The sequence below is a fragment of the Narcine bancroftii genome, unplaced genomic scaffold (assembly GCF_036971445.1).
Source record: "Narcine bancroftii isolate sNarBan1 unplaced genomic scaffold, sNarBan1.hap1 Scaffold_104, whole genome shotgun sequence".
NCBI lineage: Eukaryota > Metazoa > Chordata > Chondrichthyes > Torpediniformes > Narcinidae > Narcine > Narcine bancroftii.
Genome location: NW_027211818.1, coordinates 598,429 through 626,391, shown reverse-complemented (window position 1 = coordinate 626,391; position 27,963 = coordinate 598,429). Strand labels below are relative to the sequence as shown.

The 27,963-nt window shown below is 42.3% G+C and overlaps 1 protein-coding gene across 2 annotated transcripts; it reads left to right on the top strand.

Moving 5' to 3' along the window:
* LOC138750186 (uncharacterized) lies at window positions 1–26,732 on the top strand. 2 transcript variants are annotated; one of them, XR_011349139.1, is made up of 5 exons: window positions 1–246; window positions 5,398–5,539; window positions 12,900–13,040; window positions 23,309–23,370; window positions 25,511–26,732. XR_011349139.1 is itself a non-coding variant. In XM_069912331.1 (2 exons), exon 1 carries the CDS (start codon window positions 21,955–21,957, stop codon window positions 22,900–22,902), a length of 948 nt encoding a protein of 315 aa, XP_069768432.1. In that variant the 5' UTR covers window positions 21,710–21,954; the 3' UTR covers window positions 22,903–23,370; window positions 25,511–26,732. The 2 variants fall into 2 exon arrangements, 1 of the variants encoding a protein (XP_069768432.1); XM_069912331.1 differs by lacking the exons at window positions 1–246; window positions 5,398–5,539; window positions 12,900–13,040 and having other exon boundaries at window positions 21,710–23,370.
* Window positions 26,733–27,963: the final 1,231 nt, after the last annotated feature.

Here is a 27,963-nt window from a genome sequence, read left to right as displayed (position 1 = left end):
TCTGCTTCCATCTGTCGGACTCTGGCTTTACCCTACCCTTAATTTAGTCTATGTGTCGTCTGAGTCCAGCATGCTCGTTAAATGAAGTGATAGGAGAATCAGTTTATTACACAGCATAAGAATAAAGCTTAACCGAGCTCTGGTTCAGTCGTTAGTTCATAGTAGGGAGAGGAGAGGAGAGGAGAGAAGAGAAAAGGAGAGAAAAGGAGAGAGGAGAAGGACAGAAAAGAAAAGAGTCTGCGGCAGGTAAGAAAACTTTTTTAAAAGTCTCTTACCAGGGTCTGCGGGGAGGAGTCGGCGTCGGAGGCGGCCATTGGTTGAGCGAGCGTACAGGAGAGTGTGACGGGAAGATAAGGTCTTTTTAAAGACTCGTACTGGGGACAGAGCCTAGCAGTAGGGAGGGGAGAGGAGAGGAGAGAAGAGAAAAGGAGAGAAAAGGAGAGAGGAGAAGGACAGAAAAGAAAAGAGTCCGGGGCAGGTAAGAAAACTTTTTTAAAAGTCTCTTACCAGGGTCTGCGGGGAGGAGTCGGCGTCGGAGGCGGCCATTGGTCGAGCGAGCGTACAGGAGAGTGTGTAGGGGTTAATTGGTAAAAGGCCAATAAATAAGAGGGACAGCGAGCGGCCCAGCGAGTGAGTGGCACAGTGAAGGAGTGGGACTTCCAGGCTTTGGCTCCTCAGGCTTCGGCGAAAGCAGGCGGAGAGAAAGCTAAGATAGTCTTTATTACTACTTCATTGGGGTAAGGGATGAGTGTTAAGGCTGTGTGTTGTCGGGAGTGCCGGATGTGGGAGGTCCTGGAGTCTTCCAGACTCCCGGATGTCCATATCTGCACTAGGTGTGTCGAGCTGCAGATTCTCAGGGACCGTGTTAGGGAACTAGAGCTACAGCTCGATGACCTCAGGCTGGTTAGGGAAACAGAGGAAGTCATAGACAGGAGTTACAGCCAGGTGGTCACGCCAGGGCCACGGGAGGATGAAAGGTGGGTAACTGTTAGGAGAGGGACAAAAGAACGTAAGGTGCCAGAGAGGAGCCCTGTGAATGTAACCCTCAGCAATAAGTATGCCTCTTTGAGCACTGTTGAGGGGGACATCAAGGTTGGGGGGAGTGACAGTGGCTGTGCCTCCGGCACGAGGTCAGCCCCTGTAGCTCAGAAAGGGAGGGAAAGGAAGAGGAGGGCAATTGTGGTAGGAGACTCCATAGTTAAGAGGACGGATAGGGGATTCTGCGGACGCAGCAAGGAGAACCAGATGGTGGTTTGCCTCCCTGGTGCCAGGGTCCGAGATGTTGCTGCTCGTGTCCCAGATATCCTAAAGTGGGAGGGACAGGAGCCAGAGGTCGTGGTACATGTAGGTACCAATGACATAGGGAGAATTAGAGAAGAGGTCCTAAAAAGTGAGTACAGGCAGTTAGGTAAGGAGTTAAAAAGAAGGACCGCAAAGGGGGTAATCTCTGGATTACTCCCTGTGCCACGTGACAGTGTGAATAGAAATAGAATGAGGTGGAGGATTAACACGTGGCTGAAGGGGTGGAGTAAGGGGCAGGGTTTTAAGTTTCTGGATAACTGGGACCTTTTTTGGGGGAGATGTGACCTGTACAGTAAGGACGGGTTACACTTAAATCCCAGGGGGACCAGAATCCTGGCAGAGGTATTTGCTAGGGCTACTCAGGATCCTTTAAACTAGAATGATTGGGGGGAGGGAGCAAAATAGTACAGAGCAGTAAGGAGAAGGTTAGAATGCAAACAAAGAAAGTTTGTAGTAAGTATTTGAATATGGATGGGCAGGTGATAGAGAAGGGAAATGCTCTGGAAGAAGATGAAGGGCAATTGGCAGGAAAAGTAAATAATGTTGTTCTTAAAGATGAGGGAAAACAGGGATTAAAAATTGGGAAATCCCTGAAATTCATATATTTTAATGCCAGGAGTATTGTAAAAAAGGTGGATGAGCTGAAGGTGTGGATTGATACTTGAAAGTATGATGTGGTAGCGATTAGTGAGACATGGTTGCAGGAGGGATGTGATTGGCAACTGAATATCCCTGGGTTTCGTTTTTTTAGGTGTGATAGAGTCGGAGGGGCAAGAGGAGGTGGGGTTGCATTGCTTGTCAGGGAAAATATTACAGCGGTGCCTAGGAAGGATAGATTAGAGGGCACATCCACGGAGGCTATTTGGGTGGAACTGAGGAGTAGGAAAGGAGAGGTTACACTTGTAGGGGTGTATTATAGACCACCCGGAGGGGACCGAGACCTAGAGGAGCAAATTTGTAGGGAGATAGTAGATATTTGTGATAAGCACAGGGTTGTAATTATGGGAGATTTTAATTTTCCACATATAGATTGGGAAACACATTCTGTGAAAGGAATGGATGGGTTAGAGTTTGTGAAATGTGTGCAAGATAGTTTTTTACAACAATATGTAGAGGTGCCGACCAGAGAAGGAGCAGTGTTAGATCTACTGTTGGCAAATGGGATGGGTCAAGTGACGGAGGTTAGTGTTGGCGAGCACTTCGGGTCCAGTGATCATAATGCCATCAGCTTCAATGTCATTATGGAAAGAGAGAAATCAGGGTCAAGGATTGAGGTTTTTGATTGGGGAAAAGCTAGATTTGAGGAGATGCGAAAGGACTTGCAGGGTGTGCATTGGGACAATTTGTTTTATGGGCAGGATGTAGTAGAGAGATGGAAGTCTTTTAAAGATCAGATTTTGAGAGTGCAAAAGCTTTATGTTCCTGTTAGGTTAAAAGGAGGGGCAAAAGGTTTGAGAGAGCCGTGGTTTTCAAGGAATATTGGAAACTTGGTTCGAAGAAAAAGGGAGGCGTACATTAGATATAAGAAGCATGGAGTTAAGGAGATGTTTGAAAGATACATTGAATGTAAGAGGAATCTTAAGAGAGGAATTAGGAAAGCTAAAAGAAGGTACGAGAAAACTATGGCAAGCAGGGTGAAAACTAATCCAAAAGAGTTCTACAAATATGTTAATGGTAAGAGGAAAGCTAGAGACAAAATTGGTCCCTTAGAAAATCAGAGTGGAAAACTGTGTGTGGAGCCTAGAGAAATGGGGGAGATATTGAACAGTTTCTTTTCTTCGGTATTCACTAAGGAGAAGGATATTGGGAGATGTGGGATAAAAAAAGCAAATTGGGTAAATATGGGGAATATAGAGATTACAAAAGGTGTAGTTTTAAGGCTTTTGAAGAATATAAAGGTGGATAAGTCTCCGGGACCAGACGGGATCTTCCCCAGGACATTGAGAGAAGTGAAGGAGGAAATAGCAGAGGCTCTGGCGGTAATTTTCCAAATGTCATTAGATATGGGGATAGTGCCGGAGGATTGGCGCATTGCGCATGTGGTTCCGTTATTTAAAAAGGGTTCAAGGAGGAAGCCTGGCAACTATCGGCCTGTAAGTTTGATGTCTGTGGTAGGTAAATTAATGGAGAAAATTCTTAGAGATAGTACTTATAAACATCTGGATAGACAGGGTCTGATCAGGAGCACTCAACATGGATTTGTGGGAGGAAGGTCATGTTTGACCAATCTGATTGAATTTTTTGAAGAGGTGACTAGGAATGTGGATGAGCGTAGCGTAGTGGATGTTGTCTATATGGACTTCAGTAAGGCCTTCGATAAGGTACCACATGGAAGGTTAGTTAGGAAGGTGCAGTCTTTAGGTATAAATTTTAAGATAGTCAAATGGATTGAACATTGGCTGAAAGGGAGAGGCCAGAGAGTGGTAGTGGATAATTGTCTGTCAGGTTGGAGGCCGGTGACCAGTGGTGTGCCTCAAGGATCTGTATTGGGCCCATTGTTGTTCGTTATATACATTAATGATCTAAATGATGGGGTGGTGAATTGGATTAGTAAATATGCAGACGATACTAAGATAGGTGGAATAGTGGATAATGAAGAAGGTTTTCAAGGATTGCAGAGGGATTTGGGCTGCTTAGAAAAGTGGGCTGAAAAATGGCAGATGGAATTTAATGCTGATAAGTGTGAGGTGCTTCATTTTGGTAAGAAGAATCAGAATAGGACATATGTGGTAAATGGGAGAGCATTGAGGAATACAGAAGAGCAGAAAGATTTAGGAGTAACGGTACATCGTTCCCTGAAGGTAGAAACTCACGTGAATAGGGTGGTGAAGAAGGCTTTTAGTATGCTGGCCTTTATCAATCATTGCATTGAATATAGGAGTTGGGAGGTGATGTTGAGATTGTATAAGACGTTGGTGCGGCCTAATTTGGAGTTCACTGTGCAGTTCTGGTCGCCTAATTATAGGAAGGATATAAACAGAGTGGAGAGAGTGCAGAGAAGTTTTACCAGAATGTTGCCTGGGTTTAAGCATCTGGAGTATGGGGAGAGATTGGACAGATTGGGTCTTTATTCTTTGGAGCATAGAAGGTTGAGAGGGGATTTGATAGAAGTATTTAAGATTATGAAAGGGATAGACAGAATGGATGTGGATAGACTATTTCCGTTAAGAGGAGGAAAGATTAAAACAAGAGGACATGAGTTAAGAATTAAGGGGCAGAGGTTTAGAGGTAACATGAGGGGGAACTTCTTTACTCAGAGAGTGGTAGCTGTGTGGAATGATCTTCCGGGAGAAATAGTGGCGACGGAGTCAATTGTATTATTTAAGAAAAGGTTGGACAGGTATATGGATGAGAAGAAGATGGAGGGTTATGGGCATTGTGCAGGGAGGTGGGACTAGAAAGGGGTGTTTGGTTCGGTGCGGACTAGAAGGGCCTAATGGCCTGTTTCCGTGCTGTAATTGTTATGTTATGTTATGTTAACTGATAATTAACTAATAGTTTAATGAATAATTCTGAACATGAGGCCATTGTCATCTCAAAGCATATTTCCCTGTCAATGTTTGCAATAATACTCTAGTCAATATACTTTTCTATAAAAATATTCTGATTGCTGCATAACTCTTTAAAAAAATATGTTTGGAAGTGAATATGGAATTGATTGAAAAAGATATTGAATACAAGGAAAAATATTCATTTTAACACACTTCACATGTGTCATTTATGTCAAAGGAAGACCTTTCCTTTTAATTAAATCAGCTTTAATTTTTGTCTTTAGTAAAACATAATTCAACGTACACAAATATTGATAAGCTGCATCAACCAATACCCATAAATATTTAATTTTCTTAGTCCATCTAAGCTGTGTAATCTGTTTACCAGCAGTATAATCTTCCTCTGTAATTGATAATATGTACCTCTTATCCCAATTAACCTTATAAGCAGACATTTCTCCATATTGTACCAAACAGGTTTGCAGATGTCATAATGATTGCTGAGGATTTGTTAAATATATTAGTACGTCATCTGCAAACAAATGAATCTTACATTCCTCTTCATTTATTTTAATCCCACTAATTTTATCATTTTATCTTTTAGCCTGGGCTACCGGTTCTATCACCAATGGCGACAAAGGACAGCATTGCCTTGTGGAGCGTGTTAAATTAAACGTATCTGAAATTTGTCCATTCGTCACCATACTCGCCAAAGGATTTTTATACAAGGCTTTAGCCCAAAAAAGGTAAAAAAGGTCCAAACTTAAACCTTTCAAGTATTTTAAATAAAAAATACCTTTCAACTCGATCAAAGGCTTTTTCCGCATCTAATGCCACTATCACTGATTGATACAAACAATGTCTTGACACATTAATCAACGTCAAAAGTCAAACAATATTTTCAGAAGAAAATCTATTCTTAATGAAACCTGCTTGATCAACGTATTAAACGTGTCAAATACTTTGCAAGTCTATTAGCTACTATCTTATAATCTACATTTAAAAAAGAAATTGGTCGATATGAGACAACTTTCAATGGGGCTCTTTCTTTTTCCCGAACCAACACCAGCCTATTCCTGTTGGGCATCTCAGCTACTTCATTGCACATTTGCTCTTCTAGTTCCCTCTTCCCATTTGGCGGCCTATAATATACCCTTATAATAATAACCTCACCCTTCTTATTTTTTAGTTTTACCCACACTGCCTCCCTCGAAAAGCATTTCTGTCAAAGAAGGATGAACACGCTGTCGGGCGGCAAGAATGGTGTTTTTACCATCGCCATTGGGGAGAAAATGCCCATAAATGTGTCCTGCCATGTACCTATTACAGAAGAAAGGCAGGAAATGAAAAACCAGCTTCTATTATTGGCTTCGGCAGCTGGTACAAGAATGGGCCTATTTTATCTTCAAGATGACATTTTTCTTGTAGACACAAGTGCTGAGGTCCGTTTGCTCCCACCCAACCTATTTTGAAATATAAACCACATCAATAACAACACCTGGCTCTTCAAACAGCAAATGGGACGATAAGTCCCTGCTTTGGCACATGACGGGTCATGTTTGGGATAGGAGGTGTGACATTCCATTGGAAGTGCGTATTGGCTTCCATTGCACAACCCATTATGGGTGCAGATTTTTTAAGGTCCCATGACTTGCTAGTAGACGTGAAGTGGAGGAAATTAGTTCACGCTACCACTTTTCAAACATACCCACTGGTCTGCAGCAAAGGGAGAGTTTCCATCTCGGGGTCCAGACCCTGCACAAAGATGCCTACGCTGCCCTGCACAATGAATTTCCCGGTATTATCTCTCCGAATTTCAATACCTCCAAAACAGTACATCGAGGGCCATTGCCAACATCTCACATTCTTTAGCCGTCCTTTATGGCCATTGGAGATGAAATATCGTGCATTGTATCGAGCCACACGGCACTTCCAATTTGTTTTGGAGGGTCGGCATTTCACTGTGTTCACAGACCACCAGCCACTCATTTTTGCCTTCAGCAAAATAACGGATCCATGGTCAGCAAGACAGCGGGTGTTTTAGTTTCTGGTGACGGTTCTGTGGGGGGGATGTAGCAGTTGTCTTGTGGGCCGAGTGGGCAAGGTTCTTTGGCATGCGCGTGAAGTCATAAGACAGATAGCTTGGAACTAATTCATTTAATTCACTACCCTAACTGCCCACGCGTGGTGCTGTGTGCTGAGGAATGGCACATTGATCTGTGGATTCTCCTGCCGAAAGGCGTGGGACACTCTCAGGGCTTAATTTAAACCTGTGGTCCTGTGGATTGGCAGCAAACTCATAATGCCTTGAGCCCTATTTGAACAACACTCCCAGTAAATGTCATCTACAGAAGGAAGGGACACCCCAGTGATCCTCACAACTCTTTGCATCATTCCTGACTGATGCTTTACAGCTACTAGACCATCCAAAGGTTTAGCCAGACAGGAGACTCAACTGCGCTCCTGTAAAATCTCAGGATGAGAGGCGTTGGCCTTGACCTCCTCAGCCTCCTTGGGAAGTGTAGGCCCTTCCTGACCAATAAGGAGGAGTGATTGTTTGGTGTAGTAATACGTGTGCTGTGTGGATAAGAATTTTATGTGATTGTATTGACTATTCTTGCTCTTTAACAATCTTTAGTGGATAGAAGTAGTCATTGTACTTTAGGATGTACAATCATGTACAGATTGTCCTAAAACAGCCATTTGGCCCAGATGTCTATTCAGTCCAAGAATACTTTCGACCACAGGCAGATTTTGAACAATAACACCATTCATTCTGCAACAACTGCCACTTAATTTTGCCAGTTGTTCAATGGTAAACTATATGGGGAAAACACCACTTTCAACTCTTCTACCTTAAAGGAGTAAATATATTCAAATGGGTAGTAGATCAAGAGGTGGAAACAGTGAAATCAGACAGACGTGAGTGGCTGCTTAAAATTAGAAACATTCGTGTTCATGCTATAGAGTTTAAGGCTGCCCAGGAGGAATATAATGTGTTTTCTTTAAGATTGTTTGCCCTCACCCTGGTGAGGGATGGGGCTAACGGACATGTTGCTGGAAGGGTTCGAGAATTGATATGGTAGGTCACAGGAAGCTCAAGTTTAGATCCACAGAGCCCAGGTGTTTAGCAGAATGGCCACCCAGTCTGTATTTGGTCTTGCTGATATCGAGGTCAACTGAGTCATCCAAATGTAGGAGATTAGGATGGATGGGGTTCATGTGAAACTCTGCCTCAACTGGAAGGTCTGATTGTGGCCTTGGATGGAGGTGAGAGGAGATGTAGGGACAAGTTTGGCAATTTCTACAGTTCCAATGGGGAGTGCATGAGATGGTGGTGGTTGGAGAGGGTAGTGCCGTCGAGGGAGTCACAGAAAGATGTGCCCCTGTGAAAAGTTGATATGAGTGGAGCGGGTTAGATGTTGCAGGTTAGAGGATGGTGCTGAAGTTGGAAGTTTCCAAGGATAACGTGTCAGATGTGGCAGCTGATGGGTGGTAAGTGAGAAACCTGTGTGATTCTGTCCTTGTTGTGCCGGAGAGGAGGTGGGGTAAGGGCAGAAAGAGAATTGGAGATATAGGTGCAGGCTTTTTCAATGACAGTATGGGGGAATTTGCATTTATTGAAGAAATAAGACATTTTGTGTGTTCTGGAGTAGAAGACTTCATCTTGGGACTGTTACAGGCCCAGGGGACCCCAAAACCTAGCAGCAATAGAAAATCACCAAGACAAATGGATACTTAAGCAAACGTAATTTTTAATTTTCTTTAAACAAAAAAAACAATCAACCTTTAACTTATCACTATTAATGTAACTGCCTAACATTAACCCCTCCTAATTCTGAACGCAGGTGTATTTAAAGTGTATAAAGTTCTTTGACACTCCTACAAGTTCACCGGTATCTATTAATTCTTATACTGTGCACAGAATTCAACATTTATGACTTTTCACCAAGATCTGGTGCTTAAAAGTAAATGGTTACCCTCCAGGAAGGCTCTTGTTGGTTTCAGAAAGGGATTTCTTGCTCATTGGACACACAAAACTGATTCCCTCTGATCAGCCACTTTGGTGTCTTGCCAAAGAAACTTGCCCCATCAGGGTTTTCCAAATGATAACCTCTTCTGCAGGTCACCATTGAGTTCTTTTTGTTTCCCTTATTTCAAGTGAAACACTATTTCTAGCCAGCCATTTCCTCTTGTATGTAAAACAAGGTTTTTCAACAGGCTGAACTGAGAACTCACAACCCATCTTCAAAATGGGGTTTCAACAAGATGCCAGCTTGCCATCTCACTCTCTCTCTCTTTTAGAAAAAAAGCCTATTTGGTGTCTCCTCTCTGCTTGCAAAAGCACATGACCTTCTTAGAACAGAAAACTTCTGAGTCCATGTATTTGTTGCTTTAAAAACAATAATCCATTTACACCTACTTTTGAAATTATTTAGCAAAACACACAGTCATGCTCTCCTGCCCCCCCCCCCCACTACCCCAAACCCTGGGCCAAGTCACTGAGGGTCTGTGGATTCTCTTTCAATGCTCACAGACCAATCCAAGTCATTGGCAATGTTAGCTCCAATTTTGATATTCTGACACGATTAGGAACCCATTAGGACCCACTCTTATCCCAGGTCTGATACCTGACACCCATTTAGCCAATTTCCAACCAGTATTTAGCAATCCACAGTGTAGTGTAGGTTCTTTGTCCAGAAGCCCACAGCCTCAAGTTACCAACAGCCTGTCACCTATGTTGGTCCTTCAGTTGCAGAACCCCTCACTGGTCTGCTTCCATGGTCACTGACCCGTGTATTGAATCCTCTGCTTCTCAAATGTTGATGGGGTGTGGTCTTCATGTTTTCTTGTGCCCTGTGCTAGTCCTCTACTTCCCCAAAGTTCGCGGTGGCAAGGAAATCTAACACACCTAATTAAAAAATTTACATCTTAGAGGAGAATCTCACATGTGTGGAGGGATGGAAAGGGCATTATTACAAATTGAAGCCTAATATTTGAATATTCATGTGCCAAATTTTCAAAAGCATAGAGTATATATTTCTTAAGCTCTATGTAATTTTTTCTAAAGGAAGACAATTTTGAAATTTTGCATGTCATCTTGGCATCCCTAAAAATTTATCTGATTTCCGAGTAAGTTCAATACATTTCCACATCCCTGCTAATGCTAATTTAACAAATTTCAATTGATATATTACTAGTTTTAATTTGGGCCTTATTCCCTCAATATTACTAATAAAAATAATGTTGGATTTTGCAGATAAACAACTGTAACTTGTTCCAAAAAATTTGTAATTCTCACCAAAAAGATCTTGCATTAGGACAAAGCTAAGTTGAATGCAAGAAAGTTGCTACATCTTCACCACACTTCAAACATCGATCTGATAATTCTGATTTTATTCTATTCAATTTCTCTGGTGTAAGAAGTAACTGTAGAAGAAAAACGAGTTGTGAATTCCTTCCTCACTGCTGCAGTGTGGAACTCTGGTCAATAGTTCCAGACTGCTGAGTTGAAGTGAATTAATACAACTCCCCTGGATCAAGTGATCTCTGTTGCCAAATCAGCTTCCTGTCGAGCTTTTCAAATCCAACTGCCTGAGTCAACTGACTCCAGATGCAGCTTTCAGATAAATCCTTGCTGACATTTGCTACATTACTAATGTAAAAACAATTATGCTGAACTAATTTGTGTCAAACATTGAGAAACTTATATGGATCTGCCCATATTTGCCAATCAACTACAATATTCAGATCCATTTCCCACATTTGTCTATACTTATGAACTCCTCATTTAAAAGTTCCTACTTGTAATCAAGAGGACATCATAGAAGTAAACTTTTTAACAATTCCTCTTTATAAGGAATTTCTATTTCAATACAACATGGTTGGTCCCAACTTATCCTTCAAATATGCTCTAAGTTGGAAATAGCAAAAATGATTGCAATGAGTTATACGATATTTATTTCTCAGTTGCTCAAATAACATTAATTGACTCCTTTCATAACAATCTTCAACATTTATAATCCTCTTACGAAACCAGCTGTCCAGAAATTGATGATCCTTTGAAAAAGATACGAGGATTTTGAATCAAAGCCATTCTGGGTGATGTACATCCACTTACACCAATTTCATCATTTATTTTAATCCATATATTAATCAAATGTTTCAACAATGGTGTATCTTTTTCAATTCCCACTTGTATATAAATTCTTCTGCCTTTCTCTCTCCTATTTTATACATTTTAAAGGCAATTTTTCCCTTTCACAAAAAGAAGCAAGAAATCTCATTTGAGCTGCTCGATAACAATGTTTAAAATGAGGAAGCTGCAATCCTCTGAATGCAGAATTTGGTTTGGGTCACATGTAACATGGGATTCAATCAGAAATGGGTTCACGTGATGTAAACTCATGATGCAGACTTTTTTCTGAAAATGGAATACAAGAGGAGGGTTGTCTAGGTCTTTCACAGGATATAGATCACAAGATAAAGGGGAAAAGTAGGCATATTGAGTCTGCTCCACCATTCTTCCACTCACCCCCACTCCCCAGCTCTCTCCCCATTACCTTTGGTTCCTTGACTAATCAACTACCTGTCAATCTCTGCTTTAAATACACCCAATGACCTCAGTTCCACAGATTCACAACCAAATGACAAAATCAATTTTGCCACATCTGTTTTAAATTGACACCCTTTTATCCTGAAATTATTCTCTCCTGTCCTAGAATCTCCTACCATGGGAAACATCTTTGCCATATGTACTCTGTCCAGGCCTTCCAGCATTTGAAATGCCTCTGAGGTCCCCCTTATCCTTCTGTATTCCAACTAGTACAGTCGAAGAGTCGACAATTTTTCCTCATGCACTAACCCTTTCATTCCTGATATCGTTCCAGTAAATCATCTCTGACCTTCTCCAACACCAGCACATCTTTTCTCAAATACGGCACCCAAAACTCTAAACCTGATTGAATGGGAAGGCAATTCTCTAACGACACAAACACAACAGTGAAATGATATTATGTCTTGCTGATATTTACAAAAATTATTGAAGAGTCAATTCACAGTGATGTACAATAAATTCTGGCCTATAATTCTAGCCCATTAATGGACTATTATCATAACCTAAAGAATGAGGGTTGTTCTGAAGCTTGGTTCTGTGTTACGAGACCAGAGGATCCCAAAACCCAGCAGCAATAGATATTCACCAAGACAAATGGTTACTTAAACAAAAGCTGATTTTAATTATCTTTAAACATGAAAACAGATAACACTTTAACTTATCACTATTTTACTATTTTAACTTACTTTATCTAACTTACCCCCCTTCTAATTCTAAGTGGACGTGTGTGTAATGTGTGTGTAAGTTCAGAAAAGTTCTTTGGTTCACAGTCCAATCTCACTTCTCATTCCTCCAAGTCCACTGTTTGCAGGCCATTCTTATACTGTGCACAGAATTTAACATTTATCAAGTTCACCAGATTTTGGTGCTCAAAATGTGAATGATTACCACTGGGAAGTTTTTTGTTGGTTTTCAGAGAGAGGTGTGTTGTTCAGGGAAGCATTAGTGTTTTTGTGACTCAATGTACCAGCATCTGAAGTCCGCTATCTCTTCAGAAAAGCTCTGATAGCTTTAGCATGGAACAGAGCTGAACCAGGACTTTGCAGGTATTTAAGGGAGTGTGTGTGCAGGGTTTGTTCTAGACCAAAAATCTCACCAAATGACTCTGCTTGAAATCAAGATTCAAAGCATTTTGAGGAATACAACAGGAATTGTTCAACAAGAGCCTGGTTTTCCCTGAGGAGTTTTCTTTCAATAGTGGAAATGATTTTTTTTTTTAAAGCCCATTAATCTTCCTGATACAAATCTTTGCATTTAACTTTCAGGTTGCTATCTGTTGTTAACTTGGAGGCCTTTAATGGGGTGTCTGGGTGGATTCTTTGCTTTAACCAAGCAGTTCGCTTGCAATTTTCCAGCTGTAGGATGCGGTGCAGTTGCTTGCAAGTTTAGCAAGTGGGATTATGATGTGAAACTGCAAATCACAGCGTCATTTTTGTTTTTGAAAATGCAAATGTGAAAATGTTAACTTTGGTCTCCTTGGTTTCCTTAAGTTTACAGAGGAGACGTTGGGTCAAGCTGAGAAGACAGAGTTGGATGCCCATTTGGCGTATCGGCTGGGCAAAGCAGAAAGCACAAAACAAGGGACTGAAAAAATAATGAAGCAGACTGAAGTGCCGTTGAACCAAACCCAGGTAAAGAATTTAATTTTGTGCAGTGTACTTAAGAGACCAAACGATTTGGGCTTTTAGTGGTGACCTATTTAAATGAACAAAATCTGATTAGAATAGAAGTTTATGGAATGTTTGGGAGTTGCCACAACAAAATGGAGCATATAAATTAGATGTTGTAATTAAGATAAATGAACAATGCAATGAGCCTGGTGTCACAGTATCTGCCTCCCTCTACCGTATATCACCATTAATCCTTCTCCCCAATATGAACCTGATATCACAGTATAGACGAGAATTTATTGTACATCACTGTTAAACCTTCTCACGACAGTGAATCCGGTGTCAGAAGTATCTGTCAAAGTTAACTGTACACCACCTTCAGCATTCTTCCCACTCTGAACCCCGTTTCACAGTATCTGCCACAGTTTATCGTACATCACTTTTAAACCTTCTCAGTACTGTAAACCTGGTGTCACAGTACCTGCCACAGTTCATTGAACCTGACTGTTAAACCTTCTCATGAATCTAAATCCTGTCTCATAGATTCTGTCTCTGTCTATCGGACATCAACGTTAAACTTTCTCCCCCCTGTGAACCTGGTGTAATAGTATTTGTCTCAGTCTACCGTCCATCACCGTTTAACATTCTGCCCACTGTAAACCTGGTGTCACTGCATCTACCTCAGTCTCCCATACATCACCCTTAAATCTCCTCCCTACTGTGAACCTGGTGTAAATGTATCTGCAATAGTGTTATATGCATCACTTTTAAACCTTCTTCCCACTGTGAGCCTGGTTTCACAATATCTGCCACAGTTTATCGTATATCACTTTAAAACCTTCTCAGTACTGTAAACCGGGTGTCACAGTACCTGCCACAGTTCATTGAACCTGACTGTTAAACCTTCTCACTAATGTAAAATGGTGTCACATTATCCTTGTCACACCTCCATACATCACCGTTAAAGCTTCAACCCACTGTGAACCCGGTGTCCACAGTATCTACCACAGTTTATCGTACATCACTGACACAACTCCCTACTGTGAACACAGTGTCACAGTATATGCCTCAGTCTACCGAACATCACCATAAAACCTTCTCTCAACTGAGAAACCGGTGTCACCCGATCTGCCACAATTTATCCTCCATCAATGTTAAACATTCTCTCCACTTTGAACGCAGTGTCACAGTATCTGCCTCAGTCTCCCATACAGGACACTTAAACCTTCTCCCCACTGTGAACCTGGAGTCACAATATCCGCCTGAATATACCTTACATCACCCATAGACTTTCTCTCCACTGTGAACCTGATGTAACAGTATCTGCCTCAGTCTCCCATCTATCACCATTAAACATTCTCCCCACTGTGATCCTGTATATGCCAGAGTTTATTTATACATCACTGTTAAACCTTTTCACTGCTCTGAAACCGGTGTCACAGTTTCTGTCCCAGTCTACTGGACATCAGCATTAAACGTTCTCCACACTGTGAACTCAGTGTCACATTATATGCCACAGTTTATTGTACATCTCGTTAAACATTCTCCTCACTGTGAACCTGGTGTCACAGTATCTGACACAGTTTATCGTACATTAATGTTAAACATTTTCACTCCCGTGAACCCATTGTCTCAGTATCTATCTCAGTCCACCGTACATCACCGATAAAATTCTCCCCCCAGTGAAGCTGGTGTCAGAGTATCTGCGTACGTCTATCGTACATCACCATTAAACATTCTCCCAACAGTGAAAACAGTGTCACTTTCTCTGCCACAGTTTATCATACATAACTGTTAAACGTTCTCCCCAACGTCAACCCCGTCAGTGTCATAGCATCTGCCTCAGTTTCTCGTACATCACCAGTAAACCTTTTCCCCACTGTGAGGCTGGTTTTACTGTCCCTACCACAGTTTATCGTACATCACCATTAAACCTTCTCCGCACTGTGCACCTAGAGTCATGGTATCTACCTCAATTCACCATATATCATCATTAAATCTTCTCCCCACTGTGAACACAGTGTCACAGTATCTGTCTCAGTCTACCGTACATCACTGTTAAACCTTATTCCCCACTGTGCACCTGGTGTCACAGTATCTATCTCAATTTACCATACATCACCATTAAACCTTATCCCCAATGTGAACCATTTGTCAAAGTTTCTGCCAGTGTTTATCGTACATCACCGTTAAACCTTCTCCTCACTGTGAACACGGCGTCACAGTATCTGCCTCAGTCTACCATATATCTCCCGTATATCTCAATTAACCCTTTTCCCATTGTGAACCTGGTTTCACAGTATCTGACACAATTTATCGTACACTGTTAAACATTCTCAAAACTGTTAACCTGGCATCAAAGAATCTGCCTTACTCTATCGAACATCACTGACAAAACTTCTGCCCACTACAAACCCAGTGTCACCGTATCTGCATCAGTCTACAGTATATCACCATTAGAACTTCTTTCCACTGTTAACCTAGTGCCACAGCATCTGCTATATTGTTCATCAATGTTAAACTTTCTCACTACTGCTGGAAACCAGGTGTCACAGTATCTGCCTCAGTCTGCTGTACCTCACCGTTAAACCATCTCATTACTGTGATCTCGGTGTCTGATTACCTGCCTCAATCTACTGTACATCACTGTTAAACATTCTCCCCACTGTGAACCTGGTGTCACATTATCCACCACAGTTTATTGTACATCATTGATAAACTTTCTCATTGCTGTGAACCTGGTGTTACAGTATCTGCCACAGTTTATCGTACATCTCTGATGAACCTCCTCTCCAGTGTGAACCTAGTGTCACAGTATCTGTCTCAGTCTACCGTACATCACTGTTGATCTATCTCTCAACTGTTAATCCAGTGTCACAGTATTTACCACATTATATTGTACATCACCGTTAAACCTTTTCCCCACTGATGACCTGATGCCACAGCATCTGCTGTAGTTTATTGTACATCACTGTTAAACCTACTAATTACTGCTGTGAAACCAGTCACACAGTATCTTCCTCATTCTTCTGTATAGCACCGTTCGCACATCTGTTTTAAACCTTCTCTCTTCTGTGAACTAATTTTCATGGTATCTGCCAAAGTTTACCATACATCACTGTTAATCCTTCTCACTACTGTGAATGCGGTGTCACTTTATCTGACCCAGTTTAATGTACATCACTTTTAAACCTTCTCCACACTGTGAACCCAGTGTCACAGTATCTGCCTTAGTCTCCCGTGTATCACCATTAAACCTTCTCACCTCTGTGAACCTGTGTCACATTTTGTGCCAGAGTTCGTTGTACATCACTGTTAAACCTTCTCCCCACTGTGAACCTGGTGTCACAGTATCTACCTCAGTCAACCATACATCACCATTAAACCTCCCTTCTGTGAACCCAGTGAAATAATATCTGCCTCAGTCTCGAGAAAACACCATTAAAATTTCTCCCCACTGTTTACTCTATGTCTCTGTATCTGCAACATTGTATAGCGTGTCACCTTTACACCTCTTCCGCACTGTGAACCTGGTGTCACAGTACCAGCCACAGTTAATTGAACCTGACTGTTAAACCTTCTCACTAATGTGAACCCGGTTTCACAGCATCCGTCTCAGTCTCCCATACATCACACTTAAACCTTCTCCCCTCTGTGAATTCATTAAAACAGTATATGCCCGAGTTTATTATACATCACTGATAAACCTCCCCACTGTGATCCGGGTGTCATAAATCTGTCTCCATGCACTGTACATCAGCATTAAAGCTTCCCCCCACTGTGAACCTCATGAAACATTATCTGACACATTTTATCATACAACACTGTTAAACCTCTCATTGCTATATAACCATATAACCATATAAAGCACACAAAAGGCCAGTGTGGCCCTACTAATCCATGCCGGAACAAAATCTCCACCCTCCTAGTTCCACTGACCAGCACCTGGTCCATACCCTCCAAGTCATCATCCAGTCTTTCCTTAAATGTAAATAATGTCCCTGCTTCAACCACCTCCGCCGAAAGCTTATTCCACATCCCAACCACCCTTTGCATGAAGAAATTTCCCTCTCATATTCCCCATATAATTTTCCCCATTCAACTCAAACCATGGCCTCTGGTTTGAATATCTCCCACTCTTAATTGAAAAAGTCTATCCATGTTGACTCTGTCCCTTTTAAAATCTTGAACACCTCCATCAATCCCCCCTTCAATCTTCTATGCTCCAGAGAAAAAAGCCTCAGGCTGCTCAACCTTTCTCTGTAACTCAAACCCTGACATCCTGTCAACATTCTCGTGAACCTTCTCTGCACTCTCTCTATTTTGTTTATATCCTTCCTATAATTTGGTGACCAAAACTGCACACAGTATTCCAAACTTGGCCTCACCAATGCTTTGTACAATTTCATCATAACTTCCTAACTCTTGAATTCAATACTCCAATTTATGAAGGCCAACATTCCAAATGCCTTCTTCACCACTCTATCTACCCGAGTATCAACTTTGAGGGTACTATTTACCATAACTCCTAAATCCCTTTGTTGCTCTGCTCTCCTCAATTGTCTACCATTCAATGTATATGACCTATTTAGATTTGCCTTTCCAAAATGCAACACTTCACACTTAACTGTATTAAATTCCATCAGCCATTTCTCAGCTCATTCCTCTAGCTTTCCTACATCTCTTTTTAAGCTATGGTAATCTTCCTCACTGTCCACAATACCACTAATCTTTATATCATCTGCAAACTTACTTATCCAATTCACCACCCCTTCTTCCAGATCTTTAATATATATAACAAACAATAGTGGACCCAGGACCGATGCCTGAGGAACTCCACTAGTCACCGGCCTCCAATTTGACAAACAATTTTCTACCACTACTCTATGACACTTCCCATCCAACCATTGCTGAATCCATTTCACTACCTCCTTATTTATACCTAATGCCTCTACCTTTTCACCTAACCTCCTGTGGGGAACTTTGTCAAAAGCATTACTAAAGTCTAAGTAGACAACATCCACAGCTTTCCCTTCATCAACCTTTTTTGTAACCCCCTAGAAAAACTCTATAAGGTTTGTTAAGCATGATCTACCCCTGTCAAAACCATGCTGACTACTACCTATCAATCCCTGTTTTTCCAAATATTTGTAAATGCCATCCCTCAGAACACTTACCATTAACTTACCCACCACAGACGTCAGAACTAAGTGGGAAGGAGGATGCAGGGCATTCGATAGCAGGACATTGTGAGAGAATGGATTCCTCGAACTCTTGAGGGGAGAAGGTGCGGATCGATCCATCGGTTTAGGTGGGGCAGGGTATAGACATGGCAGCTGACTGGAATTGTCAGCGGGTTACTGAGACCTGGGAGAGGAGGGGAAGGAGGGTGCAGTAGTATTCTGACGAGAGAGTGCTGAGGGAGAGGCAACATGGGTGGAACCTCAAGGCAAGGGACCCTTGATTGTTTGCAAGGATGGGATTTGTAAATAGATATCCAGCACAGAGCCTCTTTGTCCCCCTGCCATCAGGAAGGAGATATGGAGGAAAAAAATCGGGACAGCCAGGCAGCTTCCTCCCACAGGCCATGAGATTGACAAGGCAACATGAGCTGGCTGGGAGCAAAGAATGAAAAGGGGGAGAGGAATATGGACTGATTACAACAGCTCAGCCAGCAGGAGAGAGGGGCTGAAGGGCCTGTTTCTGTGTTGTCTATCTGGACCAGCATTTTGAGTTCAAGCTTAAAAAACCCAACCATTTTTTAATTTAATAATAATGGTACAGAATGAATCAAGAGACAAGATGTCTGTCCAGCAGCAAGCATCGAAGGCACTTTCTGAAACGGAGGCTCTGAAACCACAGGGAGATTCTGGCTGGAATGAGGCCCGACTTCTGCTAGAAGGAGGAGAGGAGAAGCAGGGATAATGTAGGGGAATGGGTGGGGAAGGGAGGGGGTAGAGATACCTTCCTCCATTCACCTCCCCTTTCCTCCACCCTGTTCCCTGTCCTGGGTAAACTTGTACCTCTCACTTTGTTCGTTTGAGATTGGTCACAGTGTTTGAGCTACCATAAGAAAATAGACACCCACACTGAGAGCAGTTCAGTTTAAACAAATGTTTATTACAAATTCAAAAGCTGATTTCAAACTAAATTATGCAAGCCCTTCCCAATTATACTTATCAACGCCTGGACTGGTCCCAACTGCCAAAGCAAGGCAATGACTGCACACGTGTCATAGGTTGTCGGGGAACCGATAGCAGCTTCTCCACCTCCCTCGACCGGGACGTTAGCTGGACTCTAGAAGTTCTTCTTGCTGAAAGACGTTGCCACCTCTCGGAGAGTCTCTCTCTTCAGCAGCGGGACCATGGCTTATATTACCCAAAAACTGCTTACCCAAGCACCTATTCCCAGCACAGTAAGAAAGATAAGCGAGCAAGCTAGCATGCTAGGCTTCTAGCAAATAACATAATTTTCAGCTTATCACTTTGAATACAATGGTTATTTTGCATCAAGGCTAGGCCTCTGACAGTCTGTGACCAAAACAAGCAGGAAGATTAAATGTTCTTGGTCTACAGATGTCCTTTTGTCAGATAACTGCATCTCTGGCCCCTCGGTGGAATTTAGCTTAAGTCTGCAGATACTAAAAAAAACAAGCAGGTTCTCAGCCTTGCAGAAGCAAAGGTTGCAAAAGTAAAAAAAAAAACACGGTTTAAATCTTCCATTACATTCCCCTCCCAATTCCCCTCCCCATTTCCTTCCCCCGCTCACCTCCCGGTTCCTCTCCCTCTTCCCATTCTCCTACTCCTAACTCTAACCCCTAACAAACCCTAACCTTAACACTACCGATACCCCCTATCACTACTCCACGTCCCTTAACTCTACCCCTACCCCATCCCCTAACTCTATCTCTACCCCTACTCCGTCCCCTAACCCCAACCCTAATACTACCCACCTTCCTCTACCCCAAACACTCACCCCACCTCTACCTCCTACTCCTACCCCCTTCCCCTAAACCTAATACAAACCCACTTCCCTGAACTCTAAACCTAACCCTAAACCTAGACCTAATCCTAGCCCATGTCTCCTAACCATAACCATGATGTTGTTAGAAATAGAAGTACCTTAACAGAAATTGCTCGAGACAAAAATTGAGAACAAAGAACATTTATTATAACAACAATGCAAAGTTGTGTGCTTCCCCTTATCCTGGGAATACACACACACACTGGGGCTCACCCAACTTTTATACAGTGAATTTCAGTATAGGAATACCCTCCCCCTTACATTCTTCTGCCCCCTGGATGGGTTTGGCATAAGGCAATCCTGCCTGCCTACGTGCTGTTTCTGTGCACTTGGAGTATCCTGTCAGTGTCTCATCATGTTATTGTCCTTATTCACACCTTCCTGATTCTCGGAGCTACAGTCCCTTCATATGCAGAGTTCGCTAATCCTGTCTAGGGTTGACTAATTTAATATGTATAACTTTGTAAATCTATGTAAGGTTAACTAATTATATATGTAGAACTTGGTACTTCTGTCTAGGGCTAGGAGACCCTTATCTCATCCAGACGACCTCTACTTCCTACATTCTATTATTCCTTACCTCTCCTTATCTTATTCATACGGTGGGCTCACTGATCCTGTCGAAAAGACTAGAAGATTCTTACCTGACAGAGGCTGACTCTGCTTCCTGCATTCTAATTTCCATGCTTAGCCTGTTCATACTGGTTTAATCCATCACTCCACATGTCTGCACTAGTTTCCCCATCTTTCATATTTTATGTCAAGTTTCCTCATCTCTCACAATGTTACCTCTATCCCGGTCCTTGCCCTTACTCTCATCCAACTCAAGCCTAAACCCTACCCCTATCCCCTACACCTAACTCCTTCCTCAAAACATACCCCTTACCCCTATCCCATACCCACACCCCCAAGCCTACCCCTTACTCACCCCACTTCCATTACCCCCTTTCTCCTACCCCCATTCCCCTACCACTCCTTCCCCTAGGTTAGGGTAGTGTGAGAGATGGGAAAATTGATCTAAAATTATGAACATGGAAGAAACTAAAATTCATCAGTTAATGGCTGTAACCAGTACAAACAGGATAAGCTTGGGGGTTAGGATGCAGGAAAGCAGAGTCAGCACGATTAACATAAGAATCTTCTAGTCTTTGTGACAAGAGCCACCATAAGACTAAGAAAAGGAGTGGTAAGGAACAATAGAATGTAGGAAGTTGAGGTAGTCTGGATCAGATAAAGGTCTCCTAGCCCTGGACAGAAGTACCAAGTCCTACATATCTAATTAGCTAACCATACACAGATTTATACATATGAAATTAGCCAACCCTAGATAGAATGAGTCAACTCCGCATACCAAGAGATTGTAGCCCCGAGAATCAGGAAGGTGTGAATAAGGACAATGACATGATGGGGCACCCACAGGATACCCCCTGGTCCTCCAAGTGTACTGAAACTGCACGTAGGCAGGAAGGATTACCTATGCCAAACCCATCCAGGGGGCAGAAGAATTTAAGGGGGAGGGCACTCTGATACTGAAATTGACTGTATAAAAGTTGGGTGAGCCCCAGTATGTGTGCGTATTCCCAGGGTAAGGGGAAGCACCCAACTTTGCATTGTTGTTGTAATAAATGTTCTTTGTTCTCAATTTTTTTCTCGAGCAATTTCTTTAAAGGTACTTTAATTTCTAACAAATGGGGGCTCGTCCGGGATCACACTCCCTCCACTGACAGAGTACCCCGACGACGAGAGTAGGTGCACCCCGGCTGATTCAGCTGGACTCACAAGCGACGGGTGGCTGGTCAGTGGAAGAAGCGAGTGATATCCGAGAAGAGGCATTGAGAACAAACGACGGAAGGAAGCGCGCTAGAGCATTGCTACTGGAACACGGTAAGAGTAATTTTACTTGTTTATAAGTATGGGAATAATGAGTAGCAAGGAAGAGAGTCCTGGTTCAGGATGTGAACACCAGATAGCTACGTACAGCCCGCTTGGGTTGATGTTATCTGAGTGGGGCACGGGAAAGACCCGTGGGAAAGACAAACTGACAATGGTCGGGTATTGTTGTATTGAATGGGTTAAATACCCGGTTAAAGGGAGCTCCGTGTACTGGCCAAAGTTCGGATCCGAGGATGAATGGATGTGTCAAGCTTTGAACATCTGGCTCTATCAAAACCAGAAAGACAATGTTGAGAGCAGGGAATATGCAGCCTGCTGGCTCAAGGGACCCATTGAACAACTGGTTTTGAATGAGAAAGAATTCAGTGATAAGAGAGAGGAGGAACCTTTTGTCCCTGAATCACAGGGTTGGGATGTGTTACATTCCCTCCCTCCACCTTATGTTCCTCCTATGCCGGCTCCTATCTTTCCTTCCCCTCCTATGACCTACCCTTCTGCACCTCCCCCTCCTCCCCCACCACTAGAGAAGAAAGAGGAGAACCGGAGTGGTATGGTGACTCGCTCACAAAGCGCTCGATTACCACCTCCGTTGACAGTAGAGGTAGAACATTGTAATTCAGAACAGCGTGAGATCCCTCAGGAAGAAGTGGCAGAACCCTGCGATTCACTTCTCAGGGAACAGGAACACAAATCTAAGAAACCAGAAATTAGCTGGATGCGACCCCTGCGGGAGGTTCCCGTGGGAGAAGGTCTGGGGTTCGTAAATGTGCCCCTGACCAGCACTGAAGTACGTAATTTCAAGAAAGAATTAATCTCCCTGATAGAAGATCCCCAGGGATGTGCCGAACAGTTAGACCAATTTTTGGGACCAAATATATATATTATATGGGGGTCTCGACATAGAATCCCCAGCAGGGGAACAATTGGTACTAACAGGTTTTGTTACCAACTCAGCCCCAGACATTAGGAGAAAATTACAAAAGACAGAAAATTGGCATGAGCAGGGAATAACCCAGCTTCTACAGATCACACAAAAAGCATTTGTCCAGACATCTGAGGATAAGCAGAAAGCAAAGGCTAACATTTTGATGCAAGCAGTTAAAGGAATAGTAGATGAGTAACATGAAAAAGGCAGGGACTGTGTGCCAGCTCCTCAATGTTGGGAGAAGCGTCGGGAGTGGGAGAGTAGAGACCAGAGATAATTTCATAAATCACGACTTCCCACTTCAGTCACTGACCAATATTGATTAAAATTCATGCTAAAAATTAAATGTCATAAATGATCGTTTTTCAATACTGTAGAATTAGCGAATTTAACTACCAGTTAATTCCAATTCATGAAATAAATTGTATTCAAATGTGATTTTGCACAGGGAGTACCTGAGAGCTGAGTGATGTTATAACATTTGCAGGGAGAAATGTTTGCGCAAATAGGGTGAGTTCTATACATCTTAACTTTAAGTGTATGTGAGATAAAGAAAGGATCTGATGTGTAAAGTGGCTGGATCAGCCAGTTGAAGGGGGAGTGTGCATGTCCCTTTAAGTGCACTGTGGCACTTGAAATTGAGGCTCCAGGCACCTCTCTTGCAGTTAGAGGAATGGAGCCCTATCAATAGATTTAGTACATTTGTTCTACACATTCAGCAGTCAAGGTCCGTGAGTTTAAAGATCACCCACCTCTGGAGAATAAAGATACCTCTGGGGATTCCTATGGGGATTCCTATAAGTTTAATCATTCATTTCTCTGGTGCATTTTCCTCCGGAGTGAAATTAATGCCTCGGCACAATTTCTCTGTATTGCCGCTGTTATTTAATTCATGATAACTTTCCCCATTCATCAGGTTTATATTTAAATCCGGTAGTGTGGAAGTTACATTGTAAATAATCACGGAGGTAAACCCTGCGCGACTGGATTCAGCTTAATGGAGAAATAAACCTGCGAACTGGTCTATGGTGGTGTGTGAGTACTGCAATAGGTGGAATATGATTTAAATTGGTGGCATTGTTCAGAACAATTGGGCGCATAGGAATAATAGCATTAATTACTCACAGATCTTGTACCTGATACTATTCACTACATCCCGGCTTCAGGACTGGGAAATTGGCATGGTACAGAGAAATTGCCATGGCACCAATATTTCTTGATTCACTAATGACTCCACAAGCTCCAGGATTCATGCAGCTAAACTTTAAGTGCAATATTATAGAAACTAGCCGGTACTTAAATGATTGTGTGTGCAATCAACATTGGAAAAATATGAAAGGTAATACAGGTGCTCCCCTACTTATGATTTTACGATGACACAATAGCATGACTGTCATTTACTTTCATATAATGTGTTAAAGGTCATCACAAGCATCATTGATTTTTCCAATAAACTTTGATAATTTCTCTAAGGTGAATTTTTTGTAGCCTCGTTGGTTAATCACATTTTCGGAAAGCTTACAGGGACTGTTGGGAGAGAGCAGGGTAGTGAGATCAGTATGAGGACTGATACAGTGCTGTTAATGTTAGACAAGGTACCTCTCCAATTAAGATTTTTTTTCAACTTAAGCTGGGTCTGCTGGAACGCAACCCTATCGTAAATTGAGGAGCACCTGTGATGTTCTTCTATCTACAGCCAGCTTTAGATAAACTCTTATCATTCTGACAAATCCAGGTCTAAGTCTAATTTTCCTCCAGCCTTTGAGCAAGCGCTTCCACTGCTGCATCTTACTGATCACCTCCTCACCAATGAATCAGGAGACCATGGTGTATGGCACTCACTGCACAAGCAGTCTGAAAATGTGTACAAGCCTGTTCAACTTCATTTTACAAAATCAACAATCGGTTCCAGGCTCCCCAATGCTCTCTGTGGAGAGAAAATTGCCAGATTTTTACCCTTTTAATGCCCTTGGTTATGTTTGCCTCTTCTCAAAGATTACATGGCTGCACAGAGGAGCAAGGCTGAAAATGCCTTGAAGTAATCTGTTGGCTGCACTTGTGACCTTTAGTCAGAAAATGCATGGGCTCTTGTCTCACTTTGGGTAGTGCAGCGGTTAGTTCAACTATATTACAGTGGCAGTGATGAGTAGATGGATGTGAGGGGGTTGGAGGGTTATGGTCAGGGAGTAGGTAGGTGGAACTAGTTGGAGTTTCATGTAAATCGGTGCGGACTAGAAGGGCCAATATGGCCTGTTTCAGTACTGTTATTGCTATATGGTTATTATATGGAATATGGTTGTGAGCTGTGGCACAAGGCATTTTACTTAAGGCAGAACTAAAGGTTGAATATGTTTCAAGTTCTCTTGCAGAGGCTCTTGTGCTACAATGTCTGTTATGTACTCTAACAAATTGGAGGGTTGTGCCCCATACAGACAAGCAGCTCCAACTGCATTTTAATAAGGTCTAACATATTCAAAACCCATGCAAATATGGTTTGTGTTTCATTTTACAATTTTTACACTAACACAAAGGAAAGTCAGATTGTTATTCATTTTATTAAAATCTAGTGATTGGTTATATGTAAAAGCATGGCAAGAGGATCAACTAAAACCTGCCTGGGATGGTCCCTGCTGTGTACTTTTAATTACAGACACCGCAGTAAGAACAAGAGAGAAAGGCTGGACCCACATTCAAAGAATTAAACCAGCTTCTGAACCACAACATCACGACACACAGATTCAACCCTCAACCTGGCGTGCAGTTCCTCATCCTTCAGACCTGAAACTTACACTGCGCCGTGACAACGTGCCGTAATGTTACATTTATTGTTGTATTTTTTAACTGTTTATACATTTATTGTTGTATTTTTAACTGTTTATTTTTTTAACTGTTTATTCATTTATTGGGGTATTGTTTGTTAACTGTTTATGTCACTTCATTACTCGCTATGTTTTAAGTCCTCCTGGAATAGGGGCAGCAGAGGTTACAATTGTGCTCCTTTAGAATGTAGACAGGGCATAGATTTAATGTATAGTCATAGTGGGATATGGGTTAACAAGGGATTCCAATACGGACCAGGGGAACTGAACAGCTTTAGTGGAGTACATCTAATTTGTTTCTTAGCCTACACAGGTATTAAAGACAGAAGTTTTGAGGCGATAGCACAAAGGACATGGTGGGACAAAGACAGACAGAATGGTAGTCAGGATTGTACATGTAGCAGAGAGAGAGAGTTAATACATATGCTAATGTACACAGACAGGCTGCAACTCACAAGTTCAATGATACCCATGCTAATGTTAGCAGACAAGCTGCAACACACAGTTAAATCACAAGAAACAATCCCCCCCCAGCTTGGTCTCTTTTCATCACCCTGTGAAGGGGAGCACCAGTTACCAACAACGTGAGCTGCTTGACACTTTAATATCAGGCTCCAGACAGCCTTCGGAGATCGGTGGCCCTAGGGTTCGGGGCTGAAGAGGACATCAGATACTAGCCACAATTCAACGGAACCGCCTGACTACTGCTACTCGTTCGCTGCTGAAGGCAGCGTCTCTCACAGACTTCGTCAGGACAACGCTTACAAAAGTCGGGTGGTTCAAAGACACTGCTTCAATGTTTCAACGTGAATCTGCCCATGCCCATGTCCAGACGTGGCAACTTCGGACTGATGTGGGATGGACTAGACTCTTTACTGAGAACTGGAGCCTGATACTCACAACCCTAATAAGCAGCTGGACTCGCTACTCTGACTTTCATGGTGCTCCCCTACCTAAAGACTTTACACAGGTGTTACATTTCGGTTATTGACCAGCTGGGTAAAACTACACCTTACACTTGAAAGATCAGTATTACTGATCTAAAAGAAAAGTGAGGAAGGGGTGGGGGGGGGGATCAGTCACACTGACACTAGTAACCAAAGATCAGTAACACTGATCATGGTGAAAGATCAGTATTACTGATCTAAAAGAAAAGTGAGGAAGGGGGGGGGGGGGATCAGTCACACTGACACTAGTAACCAAAGATCAGTAACACTGATCATGGTGAAAGATCAGTATTACTGATCTAAAAGAAAAGTGAGGATTGTGAGAGATGGGAAAATTGATCTAAAATTATGAACATGGAAGAAACTAAAGTTCATCAGTAAATGGCTGTAACCAGTACAAACAGGATGAACTTGGGGATTAGGATGCAGGAAAGCAGAGTCAGCACGATTAACATAAGAATCTTCTAGTCTTTGTGACAAGACCATAAGACTAAGATAAGGAGTGGTAAGGAACAATAGAATGTAGGAAGTTGAGGTAGTCTGGATCAGATAAGGGTCTCCTAGCCCTGGACAGAAGTACCAAGTCATACATTTCTAATTAGCTAACCATACACAGATTTATACATATGAAATTAGCCAACCCTAGATAGAATGAGTCAACTCTGCATACCAAGAGATTGTAGCCCCGAGAATCAGGAAGGTGTGAATAAGGACAATAACATGAAGGGACACCGACAGGATACCCCTGGTCCTCCAAGTGTACTGAAACTGCACGTAGGCAGGAAGGATTACCTATGCCCAACCCATCCAGGGGGCAGAAGAATGTAAGGGGGGAGGGCACTCTGATACTGAAATTGACTATATAAAAGTTGGGTGAGCCCCAGTGTGTGTGTGTATTCCCAGGGTAAGGGGAAGCACCCAACTTTGCATTGTTGTAGTAATAAATGTTCTTTGTTCTCAATTTTTGTCTCGAGCAATTTCTTTAAAGGTACTTTAATTTCTAACACCATCATCTTATACAACCTCACCATAACTTCCCAACTCCTATTTTCTTTTTGTTAATTAATGAAGGCCAAGATGACAAAAGCTGGCTTTAGATCCCTGTCGTCCTGTGACACCACTTTCATGGAATTATGCAACTGTGTTTTATCTCTTGCTGCCGATTTCTATAACTTGGCTGTTCAATTTCATAATGTTGGCTTCTGGACTATTTTATTGTGCCCCTTGATCTAGAGAGTTCTGGCAGAACAAAGCAATTTTGTTTTCTTTTGTCAGGTCAAATTTTGTCACATTGATCCAAAAACAAGTATTTTCACCATTCCTTCATTTCAGATTCT